Source organism: Pinus tabuliformis, chromosome 5_1, assembly GCF_031772625.1.
Source record: "Pinus tabuliformis cultivar Carrire ecotype Pingquan chromosome 5_1, CPIR1, whole genome shotgun sequence".
Taxonomy (NCBI): Eukaryota; Viridiplantae; Streptophyta; class Pinopsida; order Pinales; family Pinaceae; genus Pinus; species Pinus tabuliformis.
In genome coordinates this window covers 926,269,633-926,285,793 of record NC_142305.1, presented here as the reverse complement: position 1 = coordinate 926,285,793, position 16,161 = coordinate 926,269,633, and the positions used below count along the sequence as shown (strand labels likewise).

Sequence of the window (16,161 nt, the reverse complement as noted above, 5' to 3'; positions counted from 1 at the left end):
GAGAGATAGGACCACCTTCTTCACACAATTTGAGAAGTCTAGACCCTCATTCCTAGTTAACATAGGTGACCTTGCAATTCTCTTGTGGGCAGTCCCTTTTAGGAATGGAGGCACTTAGGTGGTTAGAACCCCACCGGAGATATCGTTAATGAGGCTTTAGCCTCTTTTCTTTGGGCTTCTCTCTACAACTTGCGTTCAAGACTAGTTTCAAAAGAATTGCGAGGAAGGATTCACCTAGACTAGGCATCTAATTAAAATTAACCAAGATCCTGCATCACACATTAGCTCTAGGTCCTGCACTTCATTAAGGATAGAATTTGCATCCCGCAGCGATTGTTCGTCCGGTAACTTGGAGTATTAATCTATATTGTGCAAGTAATTAATTTGAAGGCATTGGTCTCTCATTCGTAATCTTAAGGAATCTAATCACATTGTGCTTAATAATCTCACTTGCTACTAAATTTTAACTCAAGTTTCTAGGCCATTCAATTCTATCTCCTGGACTTGTTGGTTCCCAACACGTTTCTCATCATCTCATTCATAGGCACTACCCCCCTTAGCCTGCATTCGGAAATAGCTTAAACGGAGAGGGCAAGAATCAGAGTGACAGCCCATGCTCTGAGCATTGTCGCAATTCTGTGTACAATTTGGGCGACAAAAGGGCGCAAGGTGTAACAGAGAGAGAGAGAGAGAGAGAGAAAGAGAGAGAGTTCAACCTCCAATTGTGTTTCATATCAAACAAGATAGATTAGGCTATAACATCTATCAAAAGATACCTGGAGCACGAACTAGAGTGGGAAACCAAAAAGAGAAAACTCAAGGGGAATATAAGTCGCCTTCTACAACCCCACAAGATCTGATCCACAATTGACATGTCTTATCCACCCGCAAGATGTGGTGATCAATCACTATACATACCTAGTCAGAACAAATCCTTATTTAGCCAAGTCGGATCTTGAGGACTTATGAACAATGATGTTGAATGTGCTTAAGATGGAGTTGTTATCCATCAACAACAAAAAATGCCCAAAGTAGAAGGCCATCTTAATCTAAGTGAATAAAATTAACTGTAGTAAATTCCCTAAAAGATTACCTTATTGATCTCCCCTTTTGGTGAGGGGAGGTGGCTAGTGGCATCTAATGAGTACCTAAAGTGGGGCACACACTCTTTAAGTGTCGATAGGCTGAAGGAGTGAGAAAACATTTAAAAACTAACATCACCTATGCCTTAGGAGGTCCATGGTAGAAACCTCTTTGAAAAATGAAGGTCCAGGTAGGGATATCTCCCACCTTGCCACTAAATCCCCTATATGGTGTTTCTTATGAAAAAGAAGACAAGCCTAACAATACTCTCAAGGCATGAGGGGAAAGCACAAAATTCAACTTAGATAATGATTTGGGAAATAATATATTTCCAATCGATAATACACTAGTGCATAATAGAGGGACTCCCTCCAATCAACCCCAATCAACTAGTAGCAGACTAGGACTCCACATCTCAAAGCCATCCGGTACAATTAGTTATAATTGTGCCAGGAAAGTGCATCTTCAAGGGAATGTTCTAAAAGTGCACAAGCAGGCATTGGCATTCAAGCACAAAAAGCAACATAAACCACTTGGAAAGCACTCAAGTTAAATATAGCAGTCATTAATTAGACCTGAAGTATATGTTGTAGGATAAATTTGTGACATACCTTCTATATGCATTTCTTTGAAAAGAAATAATTCAAAATCTAGAAATTCCAAAAGACTTTCCCCTTCTCTTAGTTATCTATGTTTTCTGTACGAAATATAATGAGATAGGTATATACATTCTAGTCAATATGTTTCAGCCAACAAGCTGTTCTACTTCTAAAGACGGCATTGCATTTCCATGCCTTGTGAAAGCACACAATCTAAAATGGCACTGATTTTTTATTCAACCATCACATATGCAGCCTGCACTAATAAATCAGTATTGAAGGTTCATCTGTCATAGAAGCACATAAAGTCAAATAAACAATCATAATTCCTATGATTCTCTCAAAATACATAAGTAAATTTCACTGCTGGAGAATTCTTCTACTTTAAAAACAGTGAATCGAATTAATGTCACCTAGAAAGACATGGATGCTAAAGAGAGTAAGTAGAGGATAACCTGCGAACAGGCTTCTTGATAACGGCCAACAGCACAAAGTAAGTGTGTTCCTGACAAGGATTTGTCAGTGCCCACCAAGTTGGCTGCAACTACCTAGAAACAAAATTAGAATAGATCTGTCAACTGAGTATCAACATTAACATTGAAATCAGAAAAAATGAGCTGCTTTTCACCATATACCTTAACAGCAAGCTCGTGCAAGGCTGAAGAGACAGCAGATGAAAGGGCAACAGCTCGTAGAGCATCAACATAGAAATAAGGGCTATCAGGTGGGGTAGAAAGTAACAATGTTACAGCATCTTCAAGTCTCCCCACAGCTACAAGCCTGAAACATGGAAGACAAAACTTGCAACATTTCAATCATAAAAGTTATTCAATAGTCTTGTAACTCAAAAGAATAACAAACTTTAACTAATCCTTATGAAATTAAACTTTACCCTCTCTTCATTCTTATATCTATGAAAATAGGAATCAGAATGTCATTAACAAATATACCCACTATGCAGACTATAGAAAGAGAAGTACAATATATAATTGATATATAGATCAATAAGGCAATACTATTGCAAAAATAAAAGAAACATAAAAGAGGGGAAGAAAAACTTCAAGCAAACCAAATAATAATAAAGGCTTGAGATGGTATTTTTCTAGATCACAACATTATTATATAGGGAAATTGAGCAGAATAATATATTCCAACTTGAAAGCTTATTTTTCATCTGATGCTGATGCTCACATATTCAGAACAAAAATAACAAGTTAGACAACGTTAGTCTATCTATTGTGCATATGATTGTGGTATGTTATACATTGGACGAAAAGCAATATATAGACGTTGTTGGAATCACTCATAAAGAGATAATATCAAAAAGACTAATGGTTAAAAATATTTGGTCCTTTCCAATCTCATGAAAATGCATCTTATATGTCTTCAAATCAATAACAGGGTTCACAGAACATTTCAGAAAATTTATTGCATTGCTCACAACCAATTATTCTCCTTCAGGCATGTTATGAAGCATAGCAGTGGTAAATCATTCTCAGCTGCAAGATGCTTGTGTGTTCCCCTGCCCAAAACAACATTCCAAGCAGGAGATTATAGGGTGCATACCTAGGAGAATGCTCTAGATGAATTTGAGATGCTCCCTATCCTTTTGGGAGTGTGGTGTACCCTGGGATGCTCTTGGGGCCAGGGAGCATGCTCCCAAGGTGCTCATTGAATGCTCCATGAGCATTCCTAAGGCACTCCGTGAGCATTCCCTAGATACTCCCTTATGGTAATGTTAAATTCTTGAAGGGAGGATAAAAACGAAAGATAAAGGAAATGTCAAACATTTACTTTATCTTTCTTTTTATCCTTCTCTTACTTAAAGCTAAACTTTTAACATTACCATTAATTATTTTAGGATGTTTGACAGTGATTCCAACTTCATCAAACTTAATATAGAGAAAGTAGAATTCCATAATATGTTCCACCAAGACTTTAGGACAAAAGGATGCGGGTATATATATATATATATATATATATATATATATATATATATAGCAAAAGCATAAATACATTGATCCATACATAATTGAATTAAATAATGCAATACCTTGTTCCATAGTCATCATTCATCCAGACACCACAAGAGTCAATAATGAAATGCATTGATCCATATTCATCATTCTAGATTCTAAATCAATTTAAAATTTAAATTCATCATCAATCATTCTAGAATCTAATTAGAACTAAGCGAAATAGACTATAATAGATATTCAAGTCTTAAGATTGGAATAGTAGTGATATAACTCAAAATCAAAAATAGTAAAGAGCTACGAGTCAAAGAATTAGTCTGAGGTCATTGATATTGAGAGTCAAGGCTCAAAAGTTGAAACTGAAAATTAAAAATGGACAATGAGAAATGAAGGAGCATTATGGGGGAGGAGAGGCAACAATTAACTACTAAGTCAGACAGCGTCGCGGGGTAAGCCGAGTAGAGCTAAGCTTGGTAAGTCAAATGAGTGAGTTAGGGATTGCAAATTATTTTAGGTTTTGATATTTGATATGTATTTTTCTTTTTAGTTTTAATTTTTTTTTAAGGGTTATTAGACAAAATTGAGGGGGACAATCACCCCTAAAAGTAAAAAGTGGTGTTTTTAAGCATCCCCCTTTTTGTTGGGGGATGCCTAGAAACACCCCTTTTGGGGAAATGCGTCCCCCACACTAGGGAAATGTTCCCCTCTAAGCCTCCTTGCGTCTCCCCAAAACGGGGGTGTGGGGGAACGTTTCCAAGGTGTCCCCCCATCCCAAGTGCATGGGAAGTGTGAGGTGCATTCACCCCACCCTGGGGGCGCATCCCTATGGAACATTGATTTCATATCACATTCAAAATTCAGCAAACATAACAATTTTCAAGATTTCAAGACTAATGGGATTGTGGTATTTTCATTAGATTCTATCATGTATGAGGGTATGTGACTGACATTTAATCCCAAGTACCAAGCCCCAGATGTACCTTAATGTTGGTGGTGTTGAATGTTTAACTCCTTTGTCATGACCCTAGCACAAATGTGCTTGTTATTCCTAATGTTAGTGGAAGCACATACACAATTTTTCAGTGCATTCATCATCACTGTAAGCCCAAGGTCATTTGTTGGGGGACGCCTAGAAACACCCCTTTTAGGGAAATGTTCCCCTCTAAGCTTCCTTGCATCTCCCCAAAAGGGGGATGTGGGGAAATGTTTCACAGGTGTCCCCCCATCCCAAGTGCATGGGAAGTGTGACGTGCGTTCACCCCACCCTGGGGGGCGCGTCCCTATGGAACATTGATTTCATATCACATTCAAAATTCAGCAAACATAACAATTTTCAAGATTTAAAGACTAATGGGATTGTGGTATTTTCATTAGATTCTATCATGTATGAGGATATGTGACTAACATTTAATCCCAAGTACCAAACCCTAGATGTACTTTAATGTTGGTGGTGTTGATTGTTTAACACCTTTGTCATGACCCTAGCACAAATGTAATTGTTATCCCTAATGTTAGTGGAAGCACATACACAATTTTTCAGTGCATTCATCATCGTTGTAAGCCCAAGGTTATTAGTTAAAGCCTTGTAACAACCATGTGAGACAGTGTATTACGTATCCTAGACCTTGTGTTTGGTCTACCATGACTAGTCCCTTTGAATACATCTCTGAGTCCTTTCATCTTGTATAGGGTTAGAGGGCCTTGGATGAGTCTACTTGAGACTCAAGGTCTACAAGAACGTTATCTTATGTAGGGGTGATCACCTGACAACATTGTATGGGCTAGTCCAACCCACATTAAGGTGCACCTATGTCCTTTTGCATGTTATGTGTCTATTGAGTTTGTATGTTGCCTTGGCCTTCATGCAACATCCCTCGAATAGTTCTCAACATGACAATCTCGCAAATTCAACTTTTCATGTTTCTCGAGGTAGTTCAAATGTCCCAATACAAGTGACCCCACAAGTCAAAAAGTCAACTTGCTCAAAAAGTTCTCAATTCGATGAGGAGATGGCATTCCACATTGATATTTTTCAAAATAGTGAAGGAATTGTCAAGATATAGGTGGTCAAAGTTGGTCAACAAGAATAGCAGGTTTCCAGGTGGCAAAACAAGTGCAGCATTAGACAATTCTGAACATGCATTACATCAAAATTGGCCTACATAAAAACAGGAACACAACCCAAGTCTTAGTTTCTCTCACCCATTGGCCAGATGGGTGGCAATCCCTACAAGCCCAACTTGTGGGTAAGATGTTGTAACGACCTATCTATAAATATAGAGAACGCAAGAATAATAGTAGGTATACAATGCATGCATATGATAGCTACATATGCATGTGTCGCATACACCACACTAGTATTTATATACTAAATTAACTATAAGTATTAAATATCATGACACTCCTTCGAATAGAAGTTCTACTCACCCATCAACACCCATATTGCTTAATGTATCATGATTAATGGGTAAATACTAAAGGATGGCTATATAAATTATATATTTCAGATTATTAATAAAAATTATATTAATAAATTAATAAAGTGATTAAAAATATATATAATAAATTAATTAAAAGGGGTACTTAGTATAATCTTATAATCTTTATATTAAAAGAAATATTTTAGTGAAACATAAAGAAATACAATTTAATTAAATCATAAAGAGTATATATATATATATATATATATATATATATACGTGACCATAAAAGAAATGGAGGATGTAATACGTGACATGGAAGGGTGTCACCAGAATAAGCGGTGGGCTGCTGGTGGAAGAGCAGCCACCACCAAGAAACCAGATAAAAACCACTGAGAAGAATTTTAGAAGGGACCGAGGAGGAAGGAAAAGAATGGAGGAATAGCAAACTAAAGGAGGAAGGACATCATAAACTGAAATTATGCATAGGAAGAGCGCGGATTGTTCTGAGATTTTTGGGCACGAGGGAACAGTCTGCTTCAACTAAGAAGCTTACTAGACTGAGTAGCGAGGTTCTGCTCAGTTTGGTTGGGTGGATTCGGTCTTTTGGTAACCGAAGCAAGGTAGCTGGAGGCATCATCGACCGCAAGTGCACAGGTAGGTACCCTCAGCAGTTCTGTTAGTTAATTTTGCAAGATTTCAGGAAATTAATTACAGGTTCATAATAATAAAAAAAACCTTTACTGTATTCACATCTGTTTTACGGTCCTTATAGATGCAAACTGGAGTATATTGTGTCATATCCTAAAACTAATAGGGACAGATACTACTTGTCATAAATGACAAGGATCACACACACCCTATAGTGGCAATAGGAAAGATACAACTTACTGCAAGGGGTAAGGACTACACACACCTATTGTCCAGAGTTCCCTTAAACCCAAGAACTCTCTAGCTCAATTCCTCTTCTTGGGAGCTCAAACAGGGAGGAAGAGCATAGCTCAGTGTTCTCGATCCACTGTAGCCTGTGACCCCTTCCTGAGAGGGTAACATCCACCAGTCCAATTTGCTCTCTCAAGACCAAGAACTTCCCTTTCGGTAAAGCCTTGGTAAGAATATCAGTTATTTTCTCATTGATTGAAATGTGGAGTATTACGACTCCTCTCTGCACCATATCTCAAATGTAGTGATATATAATCTCAATATGCTTAGACTTGTCCTGGAACACGAGATTCTCTGCCAGTCGGATCCCACTCTTGTTGTCGCAAAATATCATTGTCGTATCCAGAACCTGCTCAAATGGCTCTCCAAAGAGCTTCCTCAACTATACTACCTCACAGCTAGCCATGCTAGCGGCAATATACTTAGCCTCGGACGTGCTAAAGGCAACAGACTTCTACTTCCTACTCATCCAAGATATCATGGCAGATCCAAGGCTAAAACAACACCCTGATGTGCTCTTCATGTCATTAACATTTTCGGCCCAATCAGCATCACTATAACCATGAAGTCTCACATCTCCATAGTATATCTTAGTCCAAGATTAATAGTCCCATGAAGGTATCTCAACACATGCTTAGCAATGACCCAATATGCATGTAGAGGCTCGGTCATAAATTGACTCAGAGTGTTAACTGCAAAACATATGTCTAGACGAGTGTTCACAAGGAACATCAAAGCCCCAATCAATTGTCAATACTCAGAGGGATTTGCCAGATCAGGTCTTGAAGCTTCTCCACATAATTTCTTAAAGTTCATCTCCATCGGCGTGGCCATGGACTTACATTCCCACCATACCAAATCTTTCTAACAGTTTCACAACATATTTCCCTTATGAAAGGAAAATAGCCCAAGAAGTAGTGCAACAATCCAAGGTCTTTCATCTCAAATTCAGAGGCTAGCTCCCTCTTACACTTGAGAATCAAAGGCTCTCCACCTATCAAGAATAAGTCATCAACATATAATACCAGAATTAGGAGCATACCTTGGACAACTTTGAAGTAGAGGTTCAAGTCAGCACTGCTCCTCATAAATCCAAGCTTCATTAGGTAATTATCAATGTTGGCATACAAATCCCTAAGACCTTGCTTCAATCCATAAAGTGCTTTCTCCAAGCTACACACATGAGTCTTCATGTCCTGCTACTCAAAGCCTTGTGGTTGCTCAACATATACTTCTTCCTTAACTACTCCATGTAGAAATGTGGTCTTCACATCCTTCTACTGAGACTCCATCCCTGGCTAGCAGCAAGGGAAACAATAGATCAAATAGTAGTATGACGGGCAACTAGTGCAAATATATCACCATAGTCCTCTCCCTCTTTCTAGGTGGTCAAACCTCAAACTACTTCTGCTCCTTCACACATGTGAACAAATGACTAATCGCTCTTATGTGTACACTGAATTTATGCTAAGTGAGGACGTCAAAATGTTAATATATATATGTCACATCAAGTGGGTTTTGACCAAGGGTCAAACCCCTTCAACTAGTGGCATCGACCTGACAATTTTGGAGCCTACATGAACAATAAAAATAAATTGTTTTCCTTTGACTTTGTTGACTTAAATACCAACTGCAGCTACAAAATTTCAACATGAAAGACCACATTGTTCCTCACATCAACAATAAGGCTCTTACATATAAGATGTGGAACTCTTTCAAGAAGTTGTACTAGAGTTTAAGCCAAAATATAATCATGATGCTAAAGGAAAAGCTTAAGTGTACCAAGATGAACAAGTATGAGACAATTACATCATTCCTCACCTGTATCACACAAGTTCGAGATGAACTTTCAGTTGTGGGGGAGATTGTGGACCCTATGGAGTTGGCCAAGACATCCCTAAATGACTTCTCAAAGCCATGGGAGAGGTTTGTCCAAGGGGTCGTTGCCAGGGAGAATTTGCAAGGATGGGAGCGGTTGTGGGATGACTTCATCCAAGAGGAGCTGAAGATTCACTCTGGATCTACTAATCAGAGAGAGAAGAAGAAGATGAGGAGACTATGGCCCTGCCAGCAATGGGAAAACAAAAGAAATCCAAGAAATATCCCAAGATTGGGACAAAGCAGAAGCAAGAAGGTAGGCAAGATAGAGACCTAAGTAAGGTCAAGTGTTTGGTGTTGTTAGTGTCAGTCTTTCCAGCCTTCCTCCAGTGATCAAATATTCTCTTACAAAGTGGTCTCAGAGTGTCAAGGTCAAATTTTGTCATTTCAAAGAGTCTTCAAGCAAAATTTGGTCACTAGGCATTAGGTCTAGGGTTTGCTTTCACTCCTTCTAAAGTTGTACAAATGTTGGTCCATGTCATCATTCTGCTGAGTCTATCATCATTCATAGGGTTTTCATTATCATGTCAGTGTCTAATGAGTCATTTTACACCTTGTTCATGCTTCAGTTGCGCCTAGGTAAGGTCATTTCCCTCTCCTAGGGTTTTGAAGGCAATTTCTCTTGGACGGTCAAATCATCGGCAAAACTTGTATCGTGATGTTCATACACCTTCCCCTATCCTTAAAGTACCTTATCAAACACTTTCCATCTCTGAGATCCCCCAAATTCCTCATTTTCGCGCAAACCCTAGTTTCTTGCTACAACTTGGCAATTTTCTAGGTTGGGCCTATGTTTTGCCCTTTTGAACCCCTTCCCCTCACTCGATCTCCGTGATTCCACTTTCCCTTGCTTCCTAACATCCCTCCCTACTCCCCAAAATTTCCCCAAGAATTTACAAGCCCCTCATCCCCTTCATTTCGCTTCATTTCGACAAAATCTCTTGTTCCACACATCGGGGTAGGTTTTACTCAAGTGATGTTTCTGAGCAATCAAAGATGAATTTGGGAAAACTGAGAGAGGTTTTTGTCCACAACATGCCAAAGAAGAAAAACCTCCCTCACTTTTTACACAGGTGTCATGGTTTTAGAGAAATGTCAAAAATATCGTTGCCTCAGGAGAATCGAATGCACCTCTGAAGTGACCTTGGGAAAATCAAGTTTTCTCCTAGCTTGGTTGGCCAAATGACTTTCTTGATGAGTCAAATGATAACTAGACACAAAGAGTTTTCCAATGAACTATCATGAGCTCAATTTGGAGTTGAGGAAGGCATTCAAAAGTTGACTGCAACAGCACTCTGCCTTGAGGCAGCCTCATTTGGCCCATTTTGACCAGTCTTGGGAGATTTGATTTTGACAGTGCAAATGAACTCCAAATTGAAAAATTTCAGTTGTGTTAGAAAGTAGACTCAAAGACCTTTCCAACGAGCTATCCTGCGCCCAATTTGGACACCGAGAAGGCCTCCAAAAAGCATCTGAAAGTCGCGCTACGCGTAGGCGCTACGCGTAGGGCTCAGCGCGCTACGCGTTAGGGTTTTGGCTCAACGCGTAGCGCGCCGCGCGCTACCCTTAAGTTGGGGAGGTCCATTTCACAAAAACTCAGCATTTTTGGATTTGTCATGACAAAATACACTTGCTCAGCCACTGCCAAGAAGTTTCATGGAGATTTGAGCCCCCAAAAGGTCAAAAAACAAGCAAAAAATGACCTTCTGCCACTTTTTGGACACACAAGAAGCAGTCTTGGGAGATTGCATTTTTGGAGGGGCAAATGGCCACCAAATTGAGAAATTCCACTTGGGCTGGAGAGGAGACATCCAGACCTTTCCAACAAGCCCACTTGTACCTCATTTGGATGCCGGGAAGTGCCTCAAAAGTGGCCTGAAAGGCACGCTACGCGTTGAAAAATGGCGTGCTACGCGATGGGAAAATTTGCCAGTTTTGCACCTTCAGCTCAGGAAAACGCAACATTTGACCAGTTTTGACTTTTTGGTGGGATTTTTCACCCTCCTTGATGTAATTAATGTAATTTTAAGTTGACATGACACTTATTTACCTATTCTAGAAGATTTATTCATAAAATGGCAAAAAATTAATGAATGAATTGGTTTCCTAACTTATAGAGGCAAGTTGTTTTGACTGCCTAGATTGTAGTGCTCAGTTTAGAATTGGTTGAAACAGCTCCTAGGATGATGAGCTCGACCCCTAGAGGCTAGGGAATGGGTTGGCATGGTCTATATTATGTATTTTCTAAATCATTTTCATGGTTGGAGAGGTTGGACTCTTGAGGATAAGCTTAGACTGTATTACTCTTTGTATCTTTGCAATTTTGGCAAAGGAAAGACCAGGGTTTTGCAGCACTATTTGGGATTCCTGTGGTGATTTGTGTTGATGGTGTGTTTCTCTCATGTACTTGTAAGTTTGTTATGTGTATCATTTTCCTACTCCTCTCTTCTGCAAATTAAGTAAATGAAGTGTTAAGGTAGAATTCATGGTTTCTATGCTCTGCCTTTAAGTTTGCTTAATATCTATGTTTTCATCTGTTTAAGGAGAACTCTCGATGGTTTCTTGCTCTCCTTAGCTCCTCACCGGTCATTTCTATCCATTCACTTATTTCAAAGGCATCAAGACAATCTCCTACCTTGCCCCAAAAAGACCTCTGCAAAAATTGTGTCTCATCCCCGCACCCAAAATTGTTGTGCTCAGTTTTCCAACAAAACTCTAAAAATTTAAAATCAAATTTTCCCTATCAGTTTACTAGCCTAAAATCAGTGTTCTTTATTGTTCATCTCAACCCTTTGAAAACCTTTTGCCGAGATAGACCCGGAGAGAGCCCTCTCCTGTCCCCGTAGGGCTAGCTACGAGGCTAAGTGGTTTGATGTTGCCTTGGATTTTGTCTTTTTCAGCCTGAGGCCAAATTCAAGCGCTAACAGGTGTGTCATAAGATGGGTGACTATGTTGGTCAGTGTCCCAACAAGAAGAAGGAGAGTCAAGTAGCAGCCTCAACGGAGGTGTGTGAGTTTACCAAGCAATTTGAGAGAGATATCTCACTAGTGTCCTTCTATTCTAGTTGTGATAGTCCTCGTTATGAGGTTGGCAAGACATGGATGTTTGACAGTGGTGCAACTCATCACATGAAAGGAATATGGAATGTATTCCTCAGTATTACCGAGATAGGCCCAGGGTGCTTTATGGATAGTGGAGCAGACATTATACATGCAGTGAGAGGAGTCGGATGGGTCAGATTCTAGCTTGAGTCTGGAGAGATTCTAGAGGTGGGCAAGGTATTGTTTGTTCCAAGGTTGATGGTAAACTTGCTCTCAATTTCAACCTTGGAAGATGATATATATGTGACATTGTTCGAGAAGGGACATATATTCATTTATGCATTGGGAGAGAATCTAATCCAAGGTGTGATGCTTGGTGATCGGTTAGCAAGGATGTATATAGTGTAATGATGGCCTATGCATTGAGATTATGGGTGGATATCGAAGGATTCGATAGTGTCTGAGACAGAGGGAGAGTGTGACGCTCTGAAGGTTAAGCTGGCGTCGAGTAATCAATCTCTGATTTTGGGGGCGAGAGGCTCATTCCAGTACTAGCAAGAGGACCAACCGATATGATATCACATTGATGGGTGATGCTCAGGGACAAAGCGTTAGAGAATGGCATGGCTCTTCCGTTGGTATCCCAGGACAGGTAGAGAGACTAGCTTTAGAGTCAGAGGGAGCTTCTACAACAGACAATGTGTTGCGTCTAGAGGATGTTCCTAGTGATGGTAGTGTCAGAAGGACCTCCCTCGCTCAAAAGGAGTATTGAGGTCGTGTCGCACAGGAGGTCCACTTAATGTTATAATGCCTAGCATGAAGGGACATTAAAAGTGGCAGGGCATTAAGTGTGTGAGAAGAATGCTTGTCTGAAAACATGAGTAAGAGGGAGTTCAAGTCTACTTTAGAGACAACCATGGGAGTTGTGAAGAACACTTTCCTTGGTAAGAGGGAGTGTTGATATTTTCTACCTCAAAAAGTGTTTAGCCCTCTTTAATGCATGGCGTAGCATTAAAGTGACAGGGGCAAAGAGGACCCACATGTTGATTTTTGTGAGATACAAATTTAATGTGCTTTTATAAGTGAAAAGTGTGTTTTTAAGAAAACGCAAGTGTGTTTCTTAAAAAGCACAAGTGTCATTTTCTCATAAAGTAAATTTTTGGTGATCCATGTGAGCATGACTTGGATCATGATGTCAGCCATTCATCAAGATTAAATATGAGCAATTTATTTCTTATGAGAGCCTATAAAACCAGAGTGAGGGTAAGAGGCCAAAACACTTCATTCCTCATGAGAGATTCATGGGAGGAAGACGAGAGCAATTTGAGGGTTTGAGTCTTCCTGGAGGGGCGAATTTTTCAGATGGAGAGGCGGATTTTCTGTTGATTTGAGGCATGAAAATCGATGCAACCATATAGTGGTGATATCAGCAAGTACAATCGTACAGACTGTGATGTCAGCCATACAGATAGTGATGCCAGTAGCATTTACAATATAGAAACAAAGGAAACTGGCAAGATTTTCGAGGAGGAAGATCTAACTAGTGTATGACGTCAACTACATAGTTTAGGCACATAAAACAAGGAGCACAACCTGCTATATGGTTAGGTTCTACAATGCATTAAATTTTTGTGATTTTCCCATTAAATTTTGTTGTGTAATTAATCCAAGAAGAAGAAATAAAATCATTTTCCCTAGGTTTTCCCCTTGTGGAATTTTTCCTAGTTTTGGACCAAAAATAAATGTCCTTTGGTGTGATTGAGCATTTACTGTTTTCAGCTAAATGCAATGTTCCACCAATTTTCAGAGATGAAGAGGCAAGGGAGCCAAGATACACAGGAGCGGCCTATGCAAAAGCTCCCCACCAATTTTTAGGAAGCGTGGGGGGATGTCGGGGTCTTAAAAACTTATAAATATAAAATATAAATCGATGAATCATATAACTAAAACAAATTTAAAACAAAAAGCATGATCATTGATATCATTATCATATAAATTATAATCATACATCATACATGTAAGCTTGTAACTGTACAATGTAACTACTAGTCTACTAACTTACTAACAATGCACAATGAAAATAAATTATAAAATTATAAATGTTTAAACTTTAAACCATATTGATGTTCCACTTCCAACTATGAACATTGAATACTGAATATTGAAATAAAATTATAAAATTCAAGTCTGATACATCAAGAGTCAAAAATTTTAATTTTATAGATTCAAAATAACATAAGAACATATCAAAAGATAAATGAGCATAATTGCTCAAGGTAATCCGTTCAACGAAGGAGCAGACACAAGGCTGCTTGATGATGGCAGCAACGTTCCGTTCAACGAAGGAGCAGACACAAGGCTGCTTGGAGATGGCGGTAGTGTTCAGTTCAACAAAGGAGCAAACAAAAAAAGAAATCTGAAATGAACATAACGTAAACCCTTCCCAGTCGATCAAATAATATTAAAAAATTATAATTTTCTTGTTTCATAAACAAAATTTGTGAATTTTTTCTAGGGAAACGACCCCTCAAGACCCCTTAAGACCTCTTTCGCCTAGGAAACGACCCCAAAAATGGAGGAAACGACCCCTTTAAAGTTTCCTCGTGTTCCCTGTTTTTTCGGAGCATGGGGAAACAACCCCCTCTTGTCCCCAAGTCCCCGGAGTGCAAGGGAGCAAGGAAACTCGACCCCTAGGTGGGGGGACAAGACCCCGTGGAACACTGGCTAAATGTCTTAAAGATTCTAGTTGTGAATTGTGGTGAAATTGCAAATTTAATTTTCAAATTTCACAAGCAGTTTTCTTCAACAACAACTCTAGAGAAGAGTCTAGCCTTTTATAGAACTTTTCTTACCACTAGATAAAGGAAAACTAATGGTCAGTTAGAGTCCTCATTTAGAAAATAATATTTACTAGACATACACATAACACAAACTCAGTAATTTAATAAAATATTACATTACATTCATGAATTTGACCACTAAGGGGTCGAATTAACTCAAATGTCCCTTGAAGGTCCAATGTTTTCTTTGATATGGCCTGGAAGACCCAAAAATTTTGGAATTTCCATGTACCCTAGGTCTAGTATATGCCTTGGCTAAAGAATAAAAACACACTAGAGATGCTCAGCTTTAAACAACTTTGCACAACAGAATATACAGCAAGAGATCAGTAACAATACAAGGTACTTTTGGCCCAAAACATGTTCCTTTTTTATCCATTAAAAAGAAAGCCTTAGGGCTCCCGTACCATGGATCATGGCCCTTTACAACCCCGGTACAATGTTATATTACACAATCAGTCCTTTGACCAATAACTCAGGGTTGATGCCAATTCCTTTAGGTCCTCATCTACCCATCAACAAGTACACCTACAACTATCAAATCAATACTTTTGTAGCATTTCTAGGGCTTAACCAACCTACAATCATCAAACATCAAATGCTTACCTAGGCAGTCTGCTGTCCTTTGCAGTCAGCTTCCTTAAGCTTTCTATTAAGAGTGACCAACTCCTTTAAGCCCTCGACCACCAAAATTCACCATTTGTTCAACTAGCTAATTGATTTGCCTCTTCAAGGCCTCGAATGCCCTCTTAGGCCTACCCCTGTCCTCCGTATGCTATTGTACTTTGACTGTGGCAGCCCTCCTATAGCCTCGATCTCCTTGATCTCACTAGCAGATGATTTTGTTGCCTTGTGGGTTACTCCAACAGCCCAAAAACACCCTTGATCAGCCTCCTTAACTGCTCTACATCCCTCGGCCTCTTGTTTGTAGCCTTTTATGGCCCTAACCAAGTTTCCATGTGCTCTTAGCCAGCCTCTTGTGCACCCTACAGCCCTCGGTTGACCTCAACTCTAGCCCTAAGGTTCTCAACCCTGCTCTGCCCTTCCTCGGCCTTGGGTTTTGGCCCCTAATGGGCCTGCGGCCTTGCCCTAACCAGGTTGCGGCCAACTCTTTTAACCCTTGTCTAGCCTATGGTTTGTCACATATAACTACGTCCAGGTTACTCTTTGTCCTCAGCTGCCCTGAGTAGGCCTCAACCTACATTCCTTTCCTCAACTTGTTGCTTAGGAAGCCATAAACAAACTTCGGATGCCTTCTTGCTAGACTCTAATCTCTTACTGAACAGATCCACTAACCAAGCTCGACTCCTTCTAGAACAGATCTCCTTGTTGCGGCTCCACTAGAGCTAATTTTCACCACAAATGAATCCCTTCTCACTTGT

At 39.5% G+C, this 16,161-nt stretch overlaps 1 protein-coding gene across 1 annotated transcript in view; it reads right to left on the bottom strand.

The window, feature by feature from the left end:
• LOC149167818 (Transducin family protein / WD-40 repeat family protein) overlaps window positions 1–16,161 on the bottom strand; it is a 310,212-nt gene that overhangs the window by 87,163 nt on the left and 206,888 nt on the right. Inside the window, exons 16-17 of the mRNA XM_089433175.1 lie at window positions 2,318–2,462; window positions 2,138–2,230 (exon numbers count right to left, since the gene is read on the bottom strand). Coding sequence (XP_089289301.1) covers window positions 2,138–2,230; window positions 2,318–2,462 — 238 coding nt within the window. The remainder of the gene's footprint in view (window positions 1–2,137; window positions 2,231–2,317; window positions 2,463–16,161) is intronic.